Source organism: Helianthus annuus, chromosome 11 (genome assembly GCF_002127325.2).
Source record: "Helianthus annuus cultivar XRQ/B chromosome 11, HanXRQr2.0-SUNRISE, whole genome shotgun sequence".
NCBI lineage: Eukaryota > Viridiplantae > Streptophyta > Magnoliopsida > Asterales > Asteraceae > Helianthus > Helianthus annuus.
Window position 1 is genome coordinate 36,775,477 of NC_035443.2, and position 26,879 is coordinate 36,802,355.

Here is a 26,879-nt window from a genome sequence, read left to right on the forward strand (position 1 = left end):
GCAATGATGAGGCCAGAATCAGTTATGACCTGTGCCTATAAAACCCAATGCAGACCAACACAGTGAGACACACCGAAATACAATCTCTTCTCTCGATCTCTCTGCAACATTCTCCGGTTTATTTTTCAGGCAAGTGTTCAAGTCCGGCAGCGCTCGGTGCTGTTTCGAACCGGCGTACCCTGGGAACAGACGGCGAATCTGTTTAAGGGAATTGTGTCAAACACAAGCCCGGTTAAATCGTTTACTGTTTCTTTTTACTTCTATTTGCAATCTTCTCTAACCCCTGTTCTCATCAGTGGTTCTGTTTCAACTTGCCACTGCTTCTAATAGACAGTGGTTGATCAGCGGTTGGACTGATCAGTGTTTAAACTGATCAGTAGTTAAGTTCATCAGTGGTTAGTCAAACTGATCAGTAGTTTATCAAACTGATCAGTGGTTTCTAATCAGTGGTTAAAAAACAGAGGTTATTTTGTAACAAACTTAAACAGATTTTATTTACTGATTGTTCCTTTTATTTTTCAGAATGGATACCCCTGTGACCACTGCTGTTTCTACAGTCGTGACTGCTGTCATGACTTCCGCTGTTGCTGTAACAACTGGTCTGGTTGCACCACTGCCTAATGCAGTTTCGCATGCTGAAAAACCAGAGAAATTCAATGGTGTGAATTTCAAACAGTGGCAGCAAAAGATGTTCTTTTATCTGACCACGCTGAATCTGGCAAGGTTCTTGACTGAACCGAAACCCCATGTTGAGGAAGGGGAGATGGATGCTCAAACTGTGAGCACGATGCATGCTTGGAATCATTCGGATTTCCTGTGCCGCAACTTTATCTTGAATGGTTTGGTGGACACATTGTATAATGTGTATTGCAAAGCCAAGACTGCCAAAGAATTGTGGGAGTCTTTGGATCGCAAATACAAAACAGAAGATGCGGGCACTAAGAAATTCGTGGTGTCAAAGTTCTTGGACTTTAAAATGATAGACTCAAAAACTGTCATGAGCCAAGTCCAAGAATTGCAGGTTATCCTTCATGATATTCATGCGGAAGGAATGATGCTCAGCAAGACATTCCAAGTTGCTGCAATGATCGAAAAACTGCCACCAAGTTGGGTTGATTTCAAGAACTATCTCAAGCATAAGCGAAAGGAGATGACCATTGAAGATCTTGTTGTTCGTCTTCGGATTGAAGAAGATAACAAAGTGGCCCTAAAAAAGGTTGATGGTCCTGAAACTGTGAAGGCCAATCTTGTTGAACATGGGCAATCTTCGAAGGGAAAAAACAGTGGAAAGGGCGGAAAGAAAGGTCATGGGAAACGCTCCAACCTTGGTCCTAAGGGGGGAGTTGGAAAAAAGAAGTTCCTTGGAACTTGTTACAATTGTCAAAAGCAAGGCCACAAGGCTAGCGAATGCAAGCTTCCCAAGAAAAAGGAAAATGCTCAACAAGTGAACATGGTAGATGAAGTCGATAAGCTTGTTGCCATGGTCACGGACCTCTCGATCTTGGTCACGGAAGTGAACATAGTTGGGCAAAATAACAAGGATTGGTGGGTCGATACGGGGGCTACTCGACATGTGTGCTTTGACAAAAGCCTTTTCAACACCTTCAAGGAGGTGACTAATGGAGAAAAGGTTTTCATGGGAAATTCTGCCACGGCGGAAATAAAAGGCGAGGGTAACGTAGTTTTGAAGATGACTTCGGGAAAGGAACTCACTTTGTCCAATGTGTTGTATGTTCCCGAAATTCGTAAGAACCTTGTGTCGGGATGGCAGTTGAACAAGTTTGGGTTCAAAATGGTAATTGAGTCGGATAAGGTCGTGTTGACCAAAAATGGTGTTTATGTTGGTAAGGGCTATGCCCTCAATGGAATGTTTAAACTGAATGTAATTGTCGTGAATGCAATGAAAGAAAACGCTACTAGTTCTACTTATTTGATTGAGTCTTCTAATTTATGGCATGGTAGACTAGGTCACGTAAATTATAATTCCATTCGTCGTTTAATCAAACTTGATTGCATACCAACATTCGATATCGACTCAATTAATAAATGTGAAACTTGCGTAGAAGCAAAACAAACGAAATCATCATTCAAAAAGGTGGAACGATTCACCGAACCCCTCGAGATGATCCACACTGATGTGTGTGATCTAAAAGCAATTCCTACTCGTGGTGGGAACAAGTACTTCATCACGTTCATTGATGATAGTACAAGGTATTGCTATGTGTACTTACTTAAGAGTAAGGACGAGGCTATTGACAAGTTTATCTTGTTTAAAGCCGAAGTTGAGAATCAACTAAATCGGAAAATCAAAATTGTAAGGAGCGACCGAGGAGGTTAATATGTTTCGCCTTTTATTGAAGTATGTGCAAAAAGTGGAATCATCCACGAACTCACAGCTCCTTACTCCCCTCAATCAAATGGCATAGCGGAACGGAAAAATCGTACCTTGAAAGAAATGATGAATGCCATGATGATAAGCTCCGGTGTAAACCAAAACATGTGGGGGGAAGCAATCTTATCGGCAAATTATGTGTTGAACATGATACCCAATAAGAAAAAGGATGTAACGCCTTACGAACTATGGACGGGAAAGAAAGCACCATATAAATCCTTGAAAGTGTGGGGGTGTCTAGCTAAGGTGGTGGTCACACCACCTAAGCGGCTACTAATAGGTCCCAAAACGGTGGATTGTGTATTTATAGGATACACCCGTCCTTATGGTCCTTATCGTTTTATTGTGCATGATTCCAAGAACCCTGGAATATGCAAAGGCACCATAATTGAATCTAAGGATGCATCATGGTTTGAACATGTGTTCCCATGCTTAGATAAAAGTGAACCGAGTTCTTCTAGACCGGTTGAGGAAATAGTTCCCGAGGGTGAAGTTGAAAACGATGAACCTCGAGAACAATCTAAGACCGAGGAAGTTGAAATCAGGAAAGTAAACGACAAAGGACTGAAAAATCCTTTGGACCTGAGTTTCTTACCTATATGGTAGAAGATGAACCTCAAACGTACCAACAAGCGGTACATTCCTCAGAAGGACCTCAGTGGAGGGAGGCAATCAAAAGTGAGATAGACTCTATCTTACAGAACCATACCTGGGAACTAGTGGATCTTCCTCAAGGATGTAAACCACTAGGATATCGATGGATCTTCAAGAAGAAGATGAAACCAGATGGAACCATCGATAAGTACAAAGCAAGGTTGGTGATCAAAGGATATAAACAACGAGAAGGTTTAGATTACTTTGACACATATTCGCCAGTTACACGAATAACATCCATCAGGTTGGTGCTTGCCATTGCCGCCATTAGAAATTTGGAAGTACACCAAATGGATGTGAAAACAGCTTTCTTGAATGGAATTCTAGAGGAAGAAATCTACATGGAGCAACCCGAAGGCTTCACAGCTATTGGGCAAGAAAAGAAAGTGTGTAAACTTGTGAAATCCTTGTATGGATTGAAACAAGCTCCAAAACAATGGCATCAAAAGTTTGATCATGTCATGCTTGATGCTGGGTTCAAAATCAATGAATGTGACAAGTGTGTGTATGTGAAGGACACATCTGATGGATATGTCATTTTGTGTCTATATGTAGATGATATGCTCATTGCTGGAAGCAATGACAAAATCATAAAATCTACAAAGAACATGCTAAAAGCAAGATTTGACATGAAAGACATGGGTCTGGCGGATGTGATTTTGGGGGTCAAAATCACGCGAACCCAAAATGGACTTGTTTTAAGTCAATCCCACTATGTGGACAAAATTCTTGAGAAGTTCAATGCAAATGACTCTAATGAAGCTAGAACTCCACTTGACACAAGTCAACATCTAGCCAAGAATAGAGGTGAACCCGTAAACCAGTTGGAATACTCAAGAATTATTGGTAGCTTGATGTATCTTATGAGTTGTACTCGACCAGACATAGCATTTGCTGTGAGCAAGCTAAGTAGATACACAAGCAACCCGAGTTCAATGCATTGGAACTGTATCACTCGGTTGCTTCGTTACTTAAGATACACTCGAGAATACGGGTTGCATTATAACAGATATCCAGCAGTTATAGAAGGACACTGTGATGCAAATTGGATATCTGACACGAATGATTCCAGAGCAACAAGTGGGTATGTATTCACACTTGGAGGTGCAGCGATATCGTGGAAATCATCAAAACAAACGGTTATTGCTAGATCCACGATGGAATCTGAGTTCATCGCTTTAGATAAAGCAGGTGAAGAGGCAGAATGGCTACGTCAATTTGTTGAGGATATACCAAGATGGCCTAAGCCGGCAACGGCCATTTGTATACATTGTGATAGCCAATCGGCACTTGGCAGAGCTCGTAGCACAATGTATAATGGTAGGAACAGACATATCAGACGTAGACATAATACGATACGACAACTAATCTCTACAGGAATTATCACTGTTGACTACGTGAGGTCAAAGGATAATATTGCGGATCCGCTGACAAAAGGCCTAAGTAGAGAGTTAGTACAGAAGTCGTCCATGGGAATGGGACTGAAGCCCTTGGAAAATGAAGTTCATATGATGGAAACCTAACTCAATAGACTGGAGATCCCAAGAATTGAGTTCAATAGGAAAACCTAATTGTATGAATAAGTAAGGTCACTGTGGGGGGATAACCCTACGTTTTAATAAGGTAGTTTATTATAAAGATTTATAAACTTCCTAGTCCATTCCTAAAAGTGACAAGTGTGAGGCTAAGCCTATGGCTTTTAATGATTCGACTAAAGTAAACATAAATAGTGAATCACCTATGTGAGAGAGAAGTGGGGTCGCTTCGAAGGGTATTGTTGGGGCACAATACCTAATGGCTCTCGCAGAACCAGGCATCATGTTCATGACCATAACGAACATAACTATGAGGACTTGACTTTGTCAGGGAGAGTCTTGTGTGAAGTGCATTGTCGTCTACACAAACGGCAGACGAGTTCAAAGACATCGAGTTCTACTCAGAGCTAGTGGGCTAAGTGCATTTCATGAGCGAAGGTTCAAAGGGTAACGCCTACCTATCGTATGCAAAACTCAACTGCTGAAATGTAACAAGGAATTATGTTGTTCTGAGATCGACCTCCATTCATGTGGGGGATTGTTGGAAGTTTAGTGTGAATGAAAGTCTCAAGTTGGTAATTCACTTTGTCCCACATCGGTTTTGGAGTGAAAAGATAGGCTATATATAAGGAGAAACCTTAATGAAGCCTTTGAAGTCTTATGACATGTTTTACCACAAGTCCTACCCGCGCGCACGCAGGGGGGGTGCAAAAAATGGAACCGGATTTAGTTGAACTCGTGTACGCCCGCACGTCCTGCGGACACGAATGCAGCTCCGAAAACCCGGGCTCACGGGAGACAGTTTTTGCACTCGAGACTGACTAATTATTTTTTAGTCTTTAAAACGGTTGGTCTTAATGGGTCTTTAACTGAAATGATTTTCAGTTTTAATGAGAACCATTATACTATTCAGTTTCGAAACCGCTGAGCCATTATGTGAGTTAATTCTCTGCAATGATGAGGCATAAGTTTTGAAACCGACTAACTTTAATTCTCTGCAATGATGAGGCCAGAATCAGTTATGATCTGTGCCTATAAAACCCAATGCAGACCAACACAGTGAGACACACCGAAATACAATCTCTTCTCTCGATCTCTCTGCAACATTCTCCGGTTTATTTTTCAGGCAAGTGTTCAAGTCCGGCAGCGCTCGGTGCTGTTTCGAACCGGCGTACCCTGGGAACAGACGGCGAATCTGTTTAAGGGAATTGTGTCAAACACAAGCCCGGTTAAATCGTTTACTGTTTCTTTTTACTTCTATTTGCAATCTTCTCTAACCACTGTTCTCATCAGTGGTTCTGTTTCAACTTGCCACTGCTTCTAATAGACAGTGGTTGATCAGCGGTTGGACTGATCAGTGTTTAAACTGATCAGTAGTTAAGTTCATCAGTGGTTAGTCAAACTGATCAGTAGTTTATCAAACTGATCAGTGGTTTCTAATCAGTGGTTCAAAAACAGTGGTTATTTTGTAACACACTCTTCTTCCCGTAATGAAGTATGGCTGGAATTTGGTTACCGGGGTTGAATGGCGCCTGACGTCATGGAAATCCGTCAATGATCCTTCTTCCGGTAACTTTTCTTATGGGATTGATAAGAGAGGTTATCCTCAGCCATAGTTATTAAAAGCGTTAAGCGCGCTCAAGGCGCATAGGCCTCGCCTGGGGCCTAGGCGCAAGGTGCAAAAAAAGCGTGGGCCTGACAAAAAAAAGCGTACAAAAAAAATATTTTTATATAATAGAAAATTTATACCATTCTTCAAATAAAATAAACTAAAGCTATTATATAACATTTAATATCGTCTATTTAGTACCAAAAGTTATAAAATGCTAGTTTATTAGTGTAGAAAAGAAAAGTAGTTTCGTTAAATAAAAGTAGAAATCTAGCTAGAATCTTGCAAGAATTTAGAGAATTTGGCCGAAAACTCTCAAGAATCTAGGAATCTCGCCGGAACCTCATGAACCATCACTTGGAGAATTAAAGCGCAATTGCCTTGACTTAAGGCGCAATTGCCTCGCCTCGCTAGGAAATTGGGCCTAGGCGCAAGAGGCGATGGCTTTTAACAACTATGTCCTCAGCCGATCCTAACGGACGGCCCAAACATATTGTTCCGGACAGGTCCATGGAATGGACTTAGATATACCGGACTCCCTAATTTGAGACCGAACCCGGTTTACAACTTCACTTTTGTTTTTAATCTAAGAGAAATTTACTACCAGAATTATCTTATAAATACTTCGGCCTTGATGAGGTTGGTGTTACAGCCAGATGGTCGTATGGAGCGCTTCTTATGGGCTGATAGCAAACAAGAATGGAACCTTTTTCAGGCCCTAGATAGCGATCGTTGTGATCGATACGCTCTATGTGGGCCATTCGGGAGTTGCAACATTGAAAACTCCCTGGTTTGTGAATGTCTGAAGGGGTTTGAACCCAGGTCTCCTGATCAGTGGAGGGGTGGAAACTGGTCACAAGGGTGTCGACGTGCTATCCCTTTGGATTGTGGACCGGAAGAAGGGTTCAAAAAATATTCTAACTTGAAGTTACCCGACACTAAGGGGTCATGGTACAACCAGACCATGACCCTTGTGGACTGTGAGAAGATGTGTAAAAGCAATTGTTCTTGTACTGCTTACACAAATTCGGACATCTCAGTGACTGGGAGTGGTTGCTTGCTCTGGTTCGGTGACCTGATTGATATCAGAACATTTGCTTTAAACGGGGACACTCTTTATATACGAATGCCACCTTCGGAGTTAGGTAACCAAAACAATAATTTTATTTTGATGTTCATATAACACATCTTCACATGAACATTTTGTTTTGGCACAAACTCTATAGGAAACAGGAAAAGTTCAATTATTGAAGGGATAGGAGTACGAGTTATGGTACCCATATTAGTGGTTCTGGTCATCCTAGTTTCAATATGCTTATTTTATCGTTACCGTAGGAAGAAGCGACATCAACAAGGTATGTAGTTTGAATAATCTTTACCAGTCGGCTTACATGTTTTATCATAACGAAAACCACTAGGTATAGCCCAGAATGTACTAAATTTAAAGGTGAAAACGAGTCAAGCCGAGCCCAGACCAAGCTCGATTAGGCTCGAGCTCGATTAACTTATGAGAGCTCGAGCTTGAGCTCGGCTCGTTGGTAGTTTCTCAAGCTCGGCTCGGCTCGGGCTCGGCTCGTTTATTATCTATTAATTAATATTAAATAAAAAATCATATGAATAATAGACTTGTTTAGCCTCGCGAGCTCAATAAATGAAGCTCAGGTTGGACTCGTTTACTAAACAAGCTTATTCTTAGGTTTGGCCTCATAAAAAAGTTTAAATAAGCTCAGCTCATTTACTAGACAACTTTAAATAAGAGGTTAATGTTATTAAATATTAATAATAAGTTAATAACTAATATTGTACTAAGCGTTGACGAGTCTGACAAGCTTTACATGATAGGCTTAAGCTCGGGCTCGAGAAGCTTTATTTAAGACTAAGGTCGGCTCAGGCTCGATAAGGCTCGATAAGTTTCGAGTTTTTTCTCGAGCCGATCTATAGCAGCTAGCGAGCCCCTCAGTGGATAGTAATAAATTAATTTAAAAATAACATATATTTTTATAAATAATAAAACTTTATATTTTAATATCACTAATTTCATTTTATTATATATTGTTTTATGATAAATTGGACTCGCATTTCCTACTAATGATTAAAATGAAAACGGATTCCGTTGGAATTCCGTCGGAAATTGCCAACACTTTTCCTATGCATACCGATTTCTACGAATTTCCAACTAATAGTTAAAATGAAAACGGATTTGGTCAGAAATCAGTCGGAGTTTTCCGACACTTCTCCTACGCAATCCAATTTGTCGCTTTTTTTGTCACAAAACTAAGACCTTTTCTTATATTTCGGAATTCCGTAGGAAAAGTGTCGGCATTTTGTTCGTAAGAAATGCATAGGAAATTTTGATAATAGTAGTTTTCTAGTAGTGTACTAATCATTTTGTGTCATAAATACCGCGTGTTGCGCTATTTTAAAAAATGGCCTACTTCACAGGAACAACCAAACACGAGTTTGAACATGATCTTGAAAATACAAGTGGTGGCGAAGATCTAGAGCTACCATTGTTTGGATTGTCTACTTTACTTAAAGCTACAAACAACTTTTCGATGGACAACAAACTTGGAGAGGGCGGTTTTGGCCCCGTTTACAAGGTACATATATGACTCCATGTACATATGATTAGGGTCGGCCCAAGGGTAAGCCAAATGAGGCTTGGGCCTTGGGCCACCAAAATTATAGGGCCTCTACAATTTGATGAAACCACAGTCCATTTATAAAAGATTTAGGGTGTGAATTACCAATAGATTAATGGTTGGTAGTGTAGTGGTTTTGTGTATCTATGGATGTTGGTGAGACCTGGGTTCGAATCCTTGGTTCAGCATTTGTTTTTCCTTGTTTTTAGATTTTAACACAATCTTTCAAATAATTACACTTGGGCCCTTCAAGTTTAACTTTCAATTACATACATTTTTTTGGGAAAAAGACCACAAGATTTTACTTTGCCTTAGGCCACCAAAATGGTTGAGCCAGCCCTGCATATCATGTGATCGTGTGTTACTACTATATATGATTCTTAGGATTAGTTAAAATCAATCAACACAAATAATCACTAAGAATACGTGGAGTCACAACAGAATTTTGCAACATTCTCCTCTTGCACATTTGTTGCCTTGACTGTTGGATTTATATAATTCAAGGTTTCGTGACTTATTATAAACTAGACCAATAAACCTCTGTATATAATTTGATATAAGACCATGTGTAGTGGTAATGTGGTATAATGCCCCCATCATGGGGCATTATCCGACACGTGGTGTCCTAGTCAGTGATGGGGTATTATAGCAAAAGTGGTGTAGTGGAGCATTATGCCAATACCCCCCATTCAATCATTTCACTTTTTTTTTTAATTTAAGTTGTCAGACAAACTTATTAATATTAGCTAAAAAGTGGCATATGAAGACAAAAGTTGGCTCAAAAGTCAGACATGTGGGGTGTACATGTAGGGTGTGATTGGTGGGTCAAATGTTCATCTCTCGCACCAAAGCAAATTTGAGCGTGTTTTTTAAAACGCCAAACTGATTTTGTTTCAAAAATAACGCCAAAACACGCCTACTGTAATGGTAGTGGGGGCGTTTTGGGGCGTTATTTTTCAAATTTTTTTAAAAATCATGCCCCACTACGGATGGTCTAATTATCAATTTGTTATAATTGTATAATGGTCCTCTTTGACAATGGATGGACAATATTTCCATTGTGAATATCTACATGCAGAGGTTAACTTACTAATTCTTCTTAAATGGTCAATTAAGATATTGTTATGTTTTTAGGGTGTACTTGAAGACGGAAAAGAAATAGCAGTGAAGCGGCTAGCAAAAACATCAACTCAAGGACTTCATGAGTTCAAGAATGAAGTCATCTCGATATCTAAACTACAACATCGCAATCTAGTCAAGCTCTTGGGTTACTCCATAGAGGGAGCCGAAAAAATGTTGATTTATGAATACATGCCAAACAAAGGACTAGATTCCTACATATTTGATAGAACACAAAGCGAACTCCTTGATTGGCCTGTGCGTTACCACATAATCAATGGAATTGCTCGCGGACTTCTTTATCTCCATCAAGATTCTCGGCTAAGAATTATACATAGAGATCTCAAGGTTAGCAATATTTTGCTCGACAAGGATATGAACCCGAATATATCAGATTTTGGCATGGCTAGAAGTTTTGGAGGAAATCAGACAGAGGCGAACACAAACAGAATGGTTGGAACATAGTGAGATACATGAATCCTAACCTAATTGCAATTTATTTATCGATTCTTTTACATATACTTTGATTCTTCACAGTGGCTACATGGCGCCAGAGTATGCGGGAGGTGGTGAATTTTCGATCAAATCAGACGTATATAGCTTCGGTGTAGTAGTGTTGGAAATTGTGTGTGGAGAGAAAAACAGAGGATTTGTCCACAAAGAACACTGCAACAACCTTATTGGACATGTAAGTTTGGGCCTAGTAATTTTGCAAATATAATTTTTTAGAAGGGTAAACTAAAGGCACTGGGTTTTTTTTAGCTATATCTGTTTTCTCCATAAGGGCTAATCAACTAAAAAGAATTTGAGGAAAAAAAATCGAAACACTAAAGGAAAATAATAATATCAGCTAGTTATGGTGTCAAAAAGATGATGTGCTTGTTTATGATCATTTCGAAACAAAAGTTTCCATTGAGGATGATGAATTTGAGAAAAAGGTTTTAAAAGTTAAGTAGTTTGTTTTCTTATTAATATTATTATATATCTGAGGTTTATAGCACCTGTTTCTACTCACAGTAATGTTTTCTTATAAGTTACTAGGTTAGAACCCCGTGTATTACACGGGTTATATATTAAATAATAAAAAGTTATATTTTTATGAACCCCGTATATTATACGGGTTAAATAAATGTAATTTTATATATCAAATAATAAAAAAAAATTATATCTTTAAAAACCATGTGTATTACACAGATTAAATAAATATAATTTTGTATACTAAATACTAAAAACGTTGTATCTTAAAAAAACCGTGTATAATCGGGTTGAATAAATCTACCAAATAAAAAAAATTACATCCTTAAAAATCTCGTATGTTGCACGTGTTGAATAGATCTAAAAAAGAGTTATATCTTCAAAAATCATGTGTATTACACATATTAAATAAATGTAATTTTGTATATTAAATACTAAGAACGTCGTATCTTTAAAAAACCCGTGTATAGTTGGGTCGAAAAATCTACCAAATAATAAAAACATTATTTCCTTAAAAACCTCTTGTATTATACGTGTTGAATAAATATAATTTTACATAGCAAATGATAAAAAGTTATATCTTTAAAACTTCGTGTATTACACGGGTTATATAAATGTAACTTTGTATAGTAAAAAATAAAAAAAAAAGTTATATTTTTCAAAACCCCGCATTTTAGACTTGTTGAATAAATATAATTTTGTATATCAAATAATTAAAAAGTTATATTTTTAATAAATTAGGATAACATTTAATATTAATTTATTATTTATATATTTAATATAATATAAGCAGGAAAGAGAGGTATTTGTTTTAAAAATATATTAAATAAACAATTTAGATTAGGATAATATTTTATTAAAGTATGATAAGATTTAATATTATTTATTTATTTATTTATTTAGTTAGTTAATATAAGATAAATATAAATTTGATGATGCCTTCAATAAATGACATGTGTGTAAAACTTGGTTTCTTTTATTATAGTAGATTCTATCTCGATTGCAGGGTGATTTTTTTCTTATAAACTACTCTATGCGAGATTTATAGCCCTAGTTTCTCTTCACCATAATGTTTTCTTATTTAACAATTTATATAAAAATATTTAAAATATAACTTAATTTTTTTCTAATAATTCATAATATATAATTAAAAAGTATAAATATTTCATCTACACGTTAAAGTAATTTTTTTTGATAAAAAGTAACTTTTACTCAAAATAAAGTATTTTTCAACAAAAAAATTATATTAGCAGTAGACAAAAAGAATGAACAAAATTTTTGTTTTTCAGGTTTTGTTCACAAATTATATAAATTATTAGTCAATTTAAGTTATATCTTTTCACGGTAAGAAACAAGATAAAATAGTTTCTAAAAGAATATATATATATATATAAAAGAGGGTTTAAATGAGAACGCTAAATATCGCGAGGACCGTGAGAACAAGTGAAAAAACTACGAGAACTTGGTCAAAAACAATTCAAATTCAAAATTTCTTTTTACACTTATCATTATTATTCGAATACAATGTTAGAAAATAAATTTACACGTTTGAATTTACGTGAATTCGTAAACAACAAAATTTACACGTGTAAGTTTGTCATTTACACATGTGTAAATTTGTTATATTTACACATGTATAAAAAATCTAGTCAGAGTAATTTTTGAGATGAGAAATGAATTATTTGATGTTGTATTTTAATTAGAATGAGGTTTGTATTAAAAAAAAAATTGTTTTTGATTTGTTTTTTTTAATCGTTCTCACGGTTCTCGCAATATTTAGCGTTCTCAAGATAACCTTCCCCTATATACATATATATATATATATATATATATATATATATATATATAGGGGAAGGTTCATTTGAGAAGAAATTTATTGTGAGAAGAAAAAGAAGAAAGGGCATAATGGTAAAACATTAAATAGTTTGTAACTCCTCCCATTAATTATGTTATCTCTCATTAATAAAGTAAGAAAACATTTTATCCTACACATTTCGAAATTTATCCTACATATATCTTACACTTACCGAAATTTAACCTATTGCATGTCTAAATTTATCATACACATTTAAGAATTTATCCAACACATACTAAAATTTATCCTACACATACTAAAATTTATCCTACACATGTCGAAAATTGTCCTTCACCCTAAATTATTTTATCTTGAAAGAGTATATTTAAAATGAGAGTTACAAGTTTAATAAGTTAGCTAATTAATTACAACTAGAATTACGACCCGCCGCAATGCGGCGCGGATTCTTTAGTTATAACTAAGTCGATTTAGGACGCACACGTTATGTTGAACCTGTCAAACTGGAAAAAATAGACGATGTAAAAACGTTCACCCACACACGCACGTTGCGTCGTGTTAACTCGCAAAATTTAGAACGAAACGTAAAAACCGAAGCATAAAGCGAAAAATTTGTAGAAAATGAAAATTATAAAGGACCAAAGTTGAAAGTAAAAAAAGTTGTGAGGATAGATTTGTAAAAAAATCAAAGCCAAGATTACAACACATAAGTAAAAAAAATCAAAGTGGTTAAATCGCAAAAGATGAAAACTTTTGAATTAGAAATGAATAATCAAGTTAATGAAAGGGGTTAAATTGTATAAGATGGAAACTTTTGAATTAGAAGTGAAAAATCAAATTAATTAAAGGGGTTAAATTACCAAACATTAAAACTTTAAACTCAAATTGTCAAAGATTAAAACTTTAGGGTTAAAATGGAAATAAAGATTAAACTTTAAACTTAACTTGCCAAAGCTTGAAACTTTAGGGTTAGAAATAAAAATCCATTTTTTTTTGAAAAACTCCCAAAGCCACTTTTACAACTACTATATGCATAAACTTGTTGGTTATTTATAAGGTTTTAATTAGAAATTTACCTATATACCCTTATTAATAACATTAAATACACATATTAAATGAACTAAAATGGAGCATTTCTATTGGTTTAAAACTTATTCTTTTTATTCTTACAAAATTTTTCTTCTCATTTGAACCTTCCACTATATATATATAGGACAAAGATCCGTTAGGAACCACCCTTTATTGCGAGAACCGCGAGAACCGCGAGAACCAGTGTGAACACAAACAGTAATACCTAAAAAAATCTAAAAAACACCCAAAAAAATTTTTTTTATTTTTTTACTATTTTTTATATAAAAATCGCTACTTTTAGTATCCAAAAAAAAAAATTTTTTTTTAATTTTTTTTTTTTTTTTAATTTTTTTTTTTTTTTGGCTACTAAAAGTAGCGATTTGAACATAAAAAATAGTAAAAAAATAAAAAAAAATTTTAGATTTTTTAGGTTTTTTGGGGGGTTTAGTTTTTAGCATTTTAGCTTGGGGGGGGGTGGGGGAGGTTAGGTTTGTTTTAGGTTTTTTGAGGGTTTTAGTTTTTAGCATTTAGCTTGGGGGGGGGGGGTGGTTAGGTTTTTTTTGGGGGGGTGGGGGGTTTAGGTTTTTGGGGGTTGGGGGGGTGGGGGTTAGGTTTTTTTTAGGGTTTTTTGAGGTTTTTTTAGCTATTTTAGCTTGTGTTCACATTGGTTCTCGCGTTTCTCGCAATAAAGGTGGTTCTCGCATGAACCTTACCCTATATATATATATATATATATATACGGTAGGGATAGTGTACATTAATTCAAAAGTGTGAGAGGTGTTTTAAACCATTAGATCTTTGATCTAATGGTTGAGATCAATAGGGACCAAATTATAAATTGTGTTTTAATTATTTGGACTGATTTGAAAATAGTAGGGGTAATAGTGTCTTTGTATATGTTTTAAATTAGGTAACCTCTCCAAAATTCTAGCGATTCACTCCTAAAATCTAGCGATTCAATTTTAAACTTATTTTAAAATTCGGACATTCTAAAAAATCCAGAAATATGTAACTGCTACAAGAAATATATAACACTATACATCCATCATATAACACTATATAACACCATATAACACCATATATGTAACACCCCCAATAATTCCACCAGCGGGAACCCCCGCGAGGCGTGTTACGCATCAGAGTTTGAGCCACCAATCATATTGAACCAATAGTGAATACTTAAATAAAATATAGTGTCAATTCCCAAAGTATCGTGTAGCGGAAGCATATAATAAATTATTTAGCAATTGTTTCATAATACTTAAAACCAAAGTATCCGATGTAAATAAATCCAAGAGCCTCGATCCATGACCACTCCAGCACTCCGAGATAGCAAATCCATGTCCCAAGTGTTAATGACCTACAAGCATGCAGACAAGTGTGTCAGACTACGCTGGTGAGTTCAAGGTTTGTACATGAGTTGTGTTACCAGATATATGTTAATACGATTCACTGTTGTGTTACGTTGTTGCTCATGTTAGTTACCCTAGGGACGACGCCCTTACGTAACCGAGGAGTGTGCCTCTTAGCAACCCACTATGTTGTTCAGTTAGTTACCCTAGGGAAAACGCCCTTACGTAACCGAGGAGTGTGCCTCTAAACAACCATAGTGAAACCCAGATAATTAGTACCTAATAGCGCTATCAACTAATTACCCCCATTGCCCTCCAGGCAATGACCAAAACCGATTAAGTTGTTTACCCAATGTTTCCCGTCCAAATGTTTACTAGTTGTCCCAAACCACCGGGACGCATGCTTGAGAAAATGCAATGAACTCACCTGGGATTGCTCGGTATGATACACACAGTTCAATTAAGTTAAAAAGCGATCAACCACGTCCTACCAAAGTTATCATACCAATCAGATTCGTATTCAAGTATTGCACGTAGGTTCTACACGTATTGTAACAGGTTGTACAAGTATTCATCATCGTATAGGTATCAGCGTAAACAGTTACATAACAAGCATAGTCCAAGTGTTCAACCCAATCAGTTGGGCTCGTGATAGTGTGCAGGCCCAATATCAGCGTGTACGGTTACATGGTCTCGAGTCGAGATTTCGAGTCGCAACGAAGGAAGGTCTCGAGTCGCAACAAGGGTCGTTTCGGTTTGTCATGGTCCGGTTTCGAGTCGCAACGGGACTCGCAACCGTGGTTTCGGTTCATGCTGTTTTGTGTCGGTTTCGAGTCGCAACTGGACTCGCAACCACGGTTTCGAGTTGTGCTGCTGTGTGTCGGTGTGAGGTCTCGAGTCGAGACTAGGTGTCCCCGACTCGCAACCTCTTGTCGCAACCCGGTGTAATTGACTTCCTGATTTGTAGCTTCTAAATTCCGTAACAGATTATGCACAAATTTGGCAGTTCAATCAGGATCAATTAACAGTTTTTCAATGGCATTCATACGGATCAAACAACAGTTTTTAACCAAGATTCATGCATGTTCATACCATTATCATCAAGAACAGTGGATCGGATCATGTGACAATCGATTTCATAGACTATCAAGCAACCTAAATCATATTCCCAATTCATAACATCACAGCCGGTTACACTTATCTATTCAGTTCTACATCATGCAACCTTATATACTCATAGTTAACCCTATCATGAACCGAATAACATGAACACCACAATCATACTAACAAGAACCCTAGATTAACATGTATGATTATTGTAACACACACTTCACAACATCATTCAACAGGTAATCGGTAAACATGAACACTAACCGAGATGCTAAAGATGATTAATCCGAACTACAAGCTTCGCGAAAGGGGTGTTGGCTGCCTTTGTTCCGAGTCGAGAGGGAATGCAAGAGTTCTAGGGTTTGTGTAACTTGTGTGAGTTTGCGAGAATGAGGGAACACCCCCAAGGGTGTCGTGTTTTTGTGTGTTGGGAATGGGCCGAACCCATTATCGAGTCATCTTGGTCTCGAGTCCAAGTGAGTGTAAACCGAGTGGGCCGAGGTAAATTGTGTAATCGAGTGGGTTATGTACGGTCTAATCATGCAACATTTAAACATATCACAATTTCACATATATCACGTTATTACTAATGTTCACATAATCACGTTACGTTACACAAAAGTGGGTTCGAAATACGAGTTGTCACAATATAACACCGTATAACACCATATAACACTATGTAACACCATATAACACTATGTAATACTATATAACACTATATAACAATATATAACACTATACATCTATCATAGACATATTATCAGACAAATATAACACTATATAACTCTAAATAACACTATATAACACCATATAATACCTATAATACCATATAACACTATACATCCATCATATAACACTATATAACACCAAAAAACACTATATAACACCATATAACACTATGTAACACTATATAAAAAATATAACATTATACAGTTCTGAACGAGATGACACAAATTCGTAGATTAATTCTTAATTCGTATTACTATAATTAAGGGTGACGGTTATGGAAGGTTATCAATTAATTAAATCAATAAGAAAATTACATATTTACCCTTTTGAATTAATTTAGATTGAGGACACATGTCATCACCACAATATTTCTCACCCTTCTCACACATTTAGATTAATATACAGGATCCTCTACCTATATATATATATATAGGAGAATGATCCGTTAGGAACCACTCTTTATTGCGAGAACCGCGAGATACAGTGTGAACACAACCAAAAATAGCTAAAAACACACACACAAAAAAAATATTTTTAGCTTAAAATCGCTAATTTACGTTACCAAAAAAAATTTTTGCTACTAAAAGTAACAATTTTAAGCTAAAAAATATTAAAAAAAAAAATTTGTGTGTTTTTTAGATTTTTTTAGGTTTTTCGAGGGTTTAGTTTTTAGCATTTTAGCTTAGGTGGGGGGTTAGGTTTGTGGGGGGTGGGGGTTAGGTTTTTTTTTTTTTTTTGGGAGGGGGGTGGGGGTTAGGTTTTTTGAGGTTTTTTTTGGTGTGTTCACATTGATTCTCACAATAAAGGTGGTTCTCAAATGAAACTTACCATATATATATATATATATATATATATATATATATATATATATATAGGGGAAGGATGTATAGAAAACCCACTTTAATTTAGAAAACCCAGGAAACTCAAAGCTCCCGATGTTTTTTTGTTTTGAAAAAATTTACACATGTTATATGCATGTTTTTAAGGGTTTTGGGCAAAAAAAATCAAAAAAGCGCCGAGTAGATATTTTTAAAAAAAAATAAACAAGTTTTGGTGTAACACATGTTACATTCATCTGTGTAGGATCGTTTGCTGACCTAACGAGTCTTTCAGAGAAGCTCTCGTCCAGATTAAGAGGCGGAAACTAATAATCTAGTGCAATTGAAGCCGTATTCACTTTAATATCGCTGTTGTATTGATTTCAAGTACTCTTACAAGTTCTTACAGCACTTCGGCAGCACTTCGTGGTTTGCCGGAAGAATACACCGTTACCTATGTGTTGTGGATCGCCCTAACTATATATAGACATCTTGGGCCGCTCATACGACATGCCGTATGAGCGGTCCAACAATGATGCCATAAAAGCGATCCATACCATGTACACAAAGGCGATCCAGATAACCTATGACACAAACGCGACTTTATTTCTATGTATACATAAGCGATTCATATACAAAATCTTTTTGGATTTTTGAAAATATGAAACATAAATGCAAAGACAGAAATTTAAATGCAAAACAAACATATTTTTGTGAGTTTGTGCAAGAGGATCATATCAGTTTTTGAGACATAACACAAGCACCGTTAAGCTTTTAATCGTTTTAAGTTCTAAACGATTCACGTAGATTGACGATATAATTGTCCTCTTAAATTTTCATACAATTTTCAATCTATTCAGGATACTATTTAGGTATTTTATGAACTTAGTTCAATTCATGTGTCCCACCTCTTGAATATACTCCCGTATCCAGAATCCCAATATTCAGTCTTACAGGTATGAACACTACAATGATGTTTGTACATAAATTAGGGGAAAGATGCGAGAACTGAGGGATCTCAGGTCAGAACTTCCGTTCAGCAGAGAGATATCAGCTTCGACTTAGCAGTGTGTCCCCTTTAGAGGATCTTTTCAGCTACAACAGATGATTATCAATTTTATTGTCTAATCAGCTGAGGGCTTTATGCTATGTTTCAAGCATTTTGCGGAAAGTATTAGCCAAGGACTAGGTCAGAACTACCGTTCAGCAGAAGTCCCGGAAAAATACCCCAGACATCATAGAGTATAAACACCTAGTATATCAGAATACGAGACCTTTCAAACGAGATTTCAGGGGTTACCTATATATCCAAGTAGTGTTCCCCACGAATTTCATAAGTTTGAAATTTTAGGTTTATATCCCGAATAAATCTACTAAATGTACAAAAACCTATCGTCACATCATCAGTGAGACCATTTATTACATTTGATATTACATTTCTTTAGCGTGCTGTGATAGTCCAACTGATTTACTATCATTTCCTCTTTTTTACAACAAAACTCATTTTGACTTTTTTCGATGTTTTTGACATTTTCAAATTTTCAAATTTTTTTTTCTCCCCCTAAAATCAAAATATGTTTCAATTTTGATTTTCTGGGAAAATTTGAAACAAACTGTACAAACATGACAACATGATGAGAATCACTTCAATTCTCCATCCATATGGCATAAACAATCAGAACTCCCCCTCACAACAAACTAATTTCCCATTGTGATCTCAAAACACTTAAGTTTGTTTTAATCAAAATGGTTTTTCCGGAAAATATAAGTTTGTGTTCCAACCATTTGTAAGTTCGGGGATATCTCTTCATCTTGTTTTCTTCAAACATTTCAAAGATTTATCATTTCCAGTTTTATCATAAACCATCAGTAGAAAATCAAGTACAACTTAATGTCCCTGATTTACCACTTATGAGGCGAAAAATCACCAAAGTGAAATTTCTCAAGAAATGTGCTGATTCATGATCCACGATACCATCTTGGGATCTCCGGCAAGTCAGGTTTTTCATTTAAACAGATTCACCCAAGCCTGACGGTCCTTGGGTGATTTCGAATTCTTGTTCAACAATGGTGGAAAATTTGCATCATCCATTGCTGAACCTGAATTCTCCTTTTTTACCTCAACCAAAAGCTCCTCTGGCTTTGACGAACCAGAATCATTGCCTGCAGATGGCTTGTCTGACTTTGATGAGTCAGATTCATCGCCGGGAAGTGAAAACTTCACTTTCTTCTTTTTCTTCTCCTCTTTTGTCCCTAGATTTGTATCTGATGAATTCTTTTTGCTTGTCTTTGCAACTGAGGGGGTAGATTCATCAGAACTTTTATTCTGTGTGTCTCGTGAACCCGAGGACAAAATTTTCTCAAGATACTCTCTTGCCTTCTTTCTCTTTTTCCTCAGTCTGTCTTTCTGTCCCTGTGAAAGCTTTACTTTCTTTTCTTGAGTTGACTGTTCTTGAACTTTAGGTTTCAGAACCTTCTGTTCCTGGGGCTTGACTTTGACTGGAATCTTTGCCAATTTCTGAGAATTAGCCCTCAATCTGTCATTCGATCTCCTTGGGCAATCTCTGGCAATGTGACCTTTGATGTTGCAGTTGTAGCACCTTCTGGTCTCATAACTCCAACTCCGGCAGTTAACAGCAATGTGTCCATGATAGCCGCAGCTGTAACACACTCTGTTATCGTACCTATCACCATTTTGAGTCCAAACGCTCAGATCAAAGCATTGTTTGGCTTGGTGATATTCTCTTCTCAAACTTGCTGGATTTTGCTTTGAAGCACTGTGGTCCAACCTGCACCACTTATTACCAACAATTTTTGAATTTTCATTTTTTACTTTTTGTAATTTTTTCTTTTGATTGGATGATCGATCTGATGAACTTTTATTATCTTTTTGTTTCTGTTCCACTTTCTTCTTCAAAGATTTCTGTTTAGAACATTCACCTTTTTCAGTCGATTGTAGAACAGTTTTCTGAAATTTTTTTTTTAAATTTAAAAACAATTTTTGTTTTACAATTTTAACATGTTCATCATCAGATTTTACATCACAATCTTCAACTTTGACAGAGTCAAAGTTTGTGACATCGTCACTTATTGGAACAGAATTGATTGGTTTTGGACAGGGAAAATTCAAACTACCTGATTTAGTCACAAAACCTAACAATTTCTTCTCAAGTTCATCAATTTTGTTCCTTGAATTCTCAGCTTCACTTTCAAGCTGAGATATTCTCCCAAAATGAGACTTGGTTGTTTTCTCATTTTCATTTTTCAAATTTTCAAGAACAGATTTTTCATTCATCAAAACTTTTATCTGTTCCTGAAATTTTGATTCATTTGCTTTCAGATTTTTGTTTTCAAGCTTAATCCAGAAATCTTCATCTTCTGACGATTTCTGTTTGTTTTCAAAAACCTTTACATTTTCTTTCAATTTCTTGTTTTCAAATGTCAAACTGTTCAAATTACTTAACAGTTTGTCATTTTCAACTTTCAACTTCTCACAAATTTCCTGAACCATAAGAATCTGTTTATCATCAGCTTGTTTCATATCTCTCAACTTCTTGATCTCCAATGCCAAACTTTCCGCATCTTTGATAAGTTTTGTCATTATCAGTCTTGAAGCTGTCACATTTTGAGCATGCTGATGCAGAATATGAAGTTTCATTCTTCACAAATTCTTCAATCTTTGGCACTTGTTCTTTCTCTATCTTATATGTACCTGCACCAAAGATTTTAACAAAATCAATAGGTTTTTCATTCTTATCAATATAACAACCTCTTTTCATATCATATATCAAATTTCTTTTTGCTGCCAAACAAACGTTGATTCTTTTATTTATTTCTTCTATCACATTTAAACTCAAATTTTCTGAATTTGATTTTATCTTATCCAATATCTCTCTCTTCTTTTGATAATTTTCATAATCATGATCTTTAAGTTTTTTAATGAATTTATATAGGGACATTTTTGAAAAATCATCATTTTCTCTTAGATTTTTCAGGCAGTCATCCCATTCAGCTGATAATCCATTTGCAAACTTTGAAATCTGATCTGCTTCCTTTATTTCCATATGATTTTCTTTTAAATACTCAATCAACCGATCAAAACGTTTCTCCAAATCATCCAAAGTTTCATCTTTCTTACTCAGAAAACATTCAAATCGTTTAAACCAAACCTCTTTAGACAATTTCTGATAAGAATTACTAAGATATCCTCGATACCAACTATTCATTCTTTCAAGATCATTGTTTTCCTGCACATCGAATCTCATTGTCATTTTTCACAAAGTCAACACGTGCTTTTTGACTAAAAAGTAGATCAATTATTTGTCAGATAAGCGGCCCAGACACGCAACCACAAAAGCGAATCAAACAATCTCCTAAAAGCGGTCCTATATTTTTCTTTCGAGCGGTTCCACTTATTCAAATAAGCGGTCCAGAAAGAATCTGTTCGAGCGGTCCAAGATCTATCAGTATGAACGGTCCAAAACAAAACGTATGAGCGGTCCAACTCTGTCGTTCGAGCGATTCAACTAAAATAATTTGGAGCGATCCAAAGATATGTTCGAATGAGCGGTTCTCAAATATGCTATTCGAGCGGTCCAAGGTAATTAGACCGAATAAGCGGTTCAAGACTGTTGAATAAGCGGTCCAGAATGTTACTTTGGAGCGATTCAAGACCCAAATTTACGAGCGATCCAACTAAGTTCAGAAACACGATCCAATTTCGGACATCAATTTGACCCCTAAAAACTTCGAATTTTTGCTTCAAACTTTCCAGGGTTTGTCTAAACACAATTTCGCACAATCTGTGAAAAATTGATCAAATTCCGACCGTGAAATCTTCCCGAATTAGAAAAAGAAGGTGTAGAAGTGAGAATTTCGAGCGAAAATCGAGCTAAACAGCAAGAACTCTTCCTCCTGAGCTCTGATACCACATGTAGGATCGTTTGCTGACCCGATGAGTCGTTCAGAAGAGCACTTAGACTAGTTCAGAGGCGGAATTCATTGAATTAGTCTTAGTAAAGCTTGATTTCACACTTTAACGTCTCCTGTATTGATTATATATCAAATTACAAGTTTGTGGAGACAATCGGACAGGGCTTCGCCTTTACACCTTGGAAAACACCTACCTAAGACTCTCTTACTACTGGAATCGCTCATGTGACCATATATATAGGCAGTGTGGGTCGCTTATGTGACTAGCTTGGTTCGCTTATATGGACATGTCCATATAAGCGATCCTAGCATTGTACACATAAGCGGTCCAAGCACCAAATGACCATAAAAGCGATCCTAACACACTAAACATGTACACAATACGATCTGCCCTGCCCTAAGACTCGAACTAAGATGTAGTCGACAGACAACTTCACCAACAATCTGACATATTGTAACATGTGTTACACCAAAACTTGTTTATTTTTTTAAAAAATATCTACTTGGCGCTTTTTTGATTTTTTTTGCCCAAAACCCTTAAAAACATGTATATAACATGTGTAAATTTTTTCAAAAGAAAAAAACATCGGGAGCTTTGAGTTTCCCGGGTTTTCTAAATTAAAGTGGGTTTTCAATAGATACTTACATTATATATATATATATATATGTATATATATATAGGTAGAGGATCCTGTAAAAAGTGCTCAAAGTGTGAGAAGTGTATTATAACACTATATATAATACTATATAACACCATATAAACTGCGTATAACAATATGTAACACCATATAATACCATATAACACTATGTAACACTATATAACAAATATAACACTATAGTTTGTCTGATAGCATGTCTATGATAGATGTATAGTGTTATATTTGTTATATAATGTTACATAGTGTTACATAGTGTTATATGGTATTATATGGTGTTACATATTGTTATACGGTGTTTATATGGTGTTATATAGTATTATATATAGTGTTATAATACACTTCTCACACTTTAGGCCCTTTTTACACTATACTTACCCTATATATAAATATGGGAAGGTTCATTTGAGAAGAAAATTTTATTGAGAAGAAAAAGAATAAGAGGGTACAATTGTAAAACATTAAATAGTTTTTTTCTCATCTCATTTATTATTGTGTTTGACTAATTAATTAGTCATTAAGACTATAATCCTCCACACTAAATATTTTTGCCTACACACATCAAAAGTTATCCTACACATTTCGAAATTTATCCTACACATATTGAAATTTATCCTACACAACTCGTAATTTATCCTACACGCCTTGTATTTATTCTACACTATAAATGAATTTTTATTTTTATTTTTTGTGAAAAAATTTATATCTTAAAAATAAGTTACAAATTTAATATAGTTAGTTATTAAAGATGAAACTACCAATTAATGATGTATGTAAGTTTACTAATATACCCTTATAGTTACATTAAGTACAAATATTAAATGAAGTCTAATAAAGCATTCCTATTGGTTGAAATTTCTTCTTTTTTCTTCTTACAAAGAATTTCTTCTCATTTGAACCCTCCACTATATATATATATATATATATATATATATATATATATATATATATATATATATATATATATATATATATATATATATATATATATATATATATATATATATATATATATAAAGAAAACTCAATTCAAATAAGAAAACAAAAAAACTAACTCAAAAACATGACGTGGACTGCAAGGAAAAGTCCTTGCGGTATGCAAGGGCGTTTTTTATATTACACATGTGTAATATATGTTATATTATACATGTGTAATAGTTTGTTTTTTTTTTTATTTTTATTTTTTTCGTATAACATATATATGCAGTATGTAAAAAAATAAAACTTTTGGAAAAAAACACACTATTACACATGTGTAATATAAGATGTATTACACGTATGTAATATATCGTACATGCCTTGCGGACCACAATGACTTTTCTTTACAACCCGTAGCGTGGTTTTTTTTTAATTCTAGATATATGTATTACATATGTGTAATACAACTTCAGATGAAGCTTTTTAATTTTTCTAATTAGGAGGAGTTTTATCATGATTCCTCTCACACACACACACTCTCTCTCTCACATGTATACATAAGGCTATAAGTGTTAACTCTCTCTCTCTCTCTCTCTCTATATATATATATATATATATATATATATATATATGTTTTACACAAATTAAGATTAGTAACATATAAGGAAGAAAAATTGAAAAATTTGCTTGATTGGTAGTGGATATCTGGGTTCTTAACGTTATGGTTCTCACAATATCCCTTCCTACACAAACTTATACATATATAACAAGAGTTTTATGTGCTGTCGTACATTAATCATACTACACCAAATGAAACAATTACTCTTGTAATATGTATTCTTAACACAGAAAACTTATATGTATTTGATTTCAACACTATACACACAACACACATACATTAGTGGGGTGCCCACACTATATGGTAGCAAACCCAAACATTGTTAATCATGTAATGTGCTAAATTTTTTTATTAAATAAAAAATCTGAAGGAATACTATACTCAAATTAAAGAGAATAAAATTCTTGTTTTTTATATATATTTTTTTATATTAACATATGAACATGAAGAAGCTATGACTCTTTTAAAATCATGAGGTTAGTTTGTTTGAAAGTCAACATGTTTTAAAGGATTATAACATATATAGGGAGAGGTTCATTTGAGAAGAAAATTTAATTGAGAGGAAAAAAAACAAAGGGTACAATTGTAAAATATTAAGTACTTTTTTTTTTCATATCATTTATTATTAACTTTAGGTAGTTAATTACTTATAAAGACTATTATTCTCTACACTATTTTTTTTTTTTGCCTACACACATAAAAAGTTATCATACATATTTCGAAAATAATCCTATACATTTCAAAAATTATCCTATACATATTTAAATTTATCCTACACAACTTGTAATTTATCCTACACACATAGTAATTTGTCTTACACTCTTAATTATTTTTTTATATTTTGAAAAAATATATATTTTGAAAATAAGTTACAAATTTAATGTAGTTAGTTATTAAAGATGAAGACTAAAAATTAATGATCTATGTAAGTTTACAAATATACTCTTACATTAAATTTAAATGCAAATATTAAATAAAGTAAAATGAATAATTATTATTGGTTAAAACTTCTTCTTTTTTCTTTTTAAAAAAAGTGTTCTCATTTGAACCCTCCACTTATAACATATGTTTTCAAAGTTGTATTACTTAAATTCTAAAGATTATATAAAATTGCATTTTTTCCTGCTTATATGTGTTATAATTCAGTATATTAATTTTTTTTCCGAAGTTTACCACTTTTATTGAGAAATCAACTTTGAGGAAGTTTGCCCAAGTAAAATAAGACTTTTGTTCTTTGATCTTCATAGGCTTGGAGACTTCATAACGAAGGTAGATCAATGGAGTTGGTTGCTAAGTGTCTAAGTGAATCAATCAATGCGTCTCAGGTTCTACGTTTAATCCATGTTGGTTTGTTGTGTGTTCAACGTCATCAAGAAGATAGACCGACAATGACTTCTGTGATCTTGATGTTGGGGAGTGAGGGTAAATTGCCTTCACCTAAAGAACCTGGTTTTTATGTTGGAGAATATATGCAAGATACTGCAAAATCTTCAAGCTCGTATGGAATAAGTTCTAACAATGAACTAAGCATGACAATGTTGGATGGTAGATAGTAAGAAACCTGCATGTATTAAAAAATGTCAACATATTATCAAGAAAGGAACTTAGTATGATGAAGTTGTATTTAATAAGGAAAAGAAAATGTTTGTGTAGATGTTAAATTTTCTTTAACATAAACTAGTTATAAAAACTGTAGCAGCATTGCGGCGAATTTATTTTGTTATTTAGTCTATGTTTACATGTGTTTTGAAATCACTATGAGCGCGTTGTATACGGAACCGCTGGCAAGAATAAAAAGAAAATGTAGAAAAAAATACTAAAAAATAACCGAAAGAAAATAAAAAAAAGTTGTACGGTAATGATGTTGTTCAGATGAAATCCGTGGTCAGAGATGAGCAGATAGTACTGGGTACCGGTACCGAATTTCCTGAACCG

General features: G+C 34.8%; 1 protein-coding gene across 1 annotated transcript; it reads left to right on the plus strand.

The window, feature by feature from the left end:
* Window positions 1-6,071: 6,071 nt before the first annotated feature.
* Window positions 6,072-26,497, plus strand: LOC110920837 (G-type lectin S-receptor-like serine/threonine-protein kinase At4g27290). The gene is made up of 7 exons (XM_022165039.2): window positions 6,072-6,131; window positions 6,657-7,335; window positions 7,417-7,545; window positions 8,633-8,790; window positions 9,967-10,415; window positions 10,489-10,639; window positions 26,192-26,497. The coding sequence occupies exons 1-7, from the start codon at window positions 6,072-6,074 to the stop codon at window positions 26,495-26,497; spliced, it is 1,932 nt and encodes a 643-aa protein (XP_022020731.2).
* The last annotated feature ends 382 nt before the right edge of the window (window positions 26,498-26,879 follow it).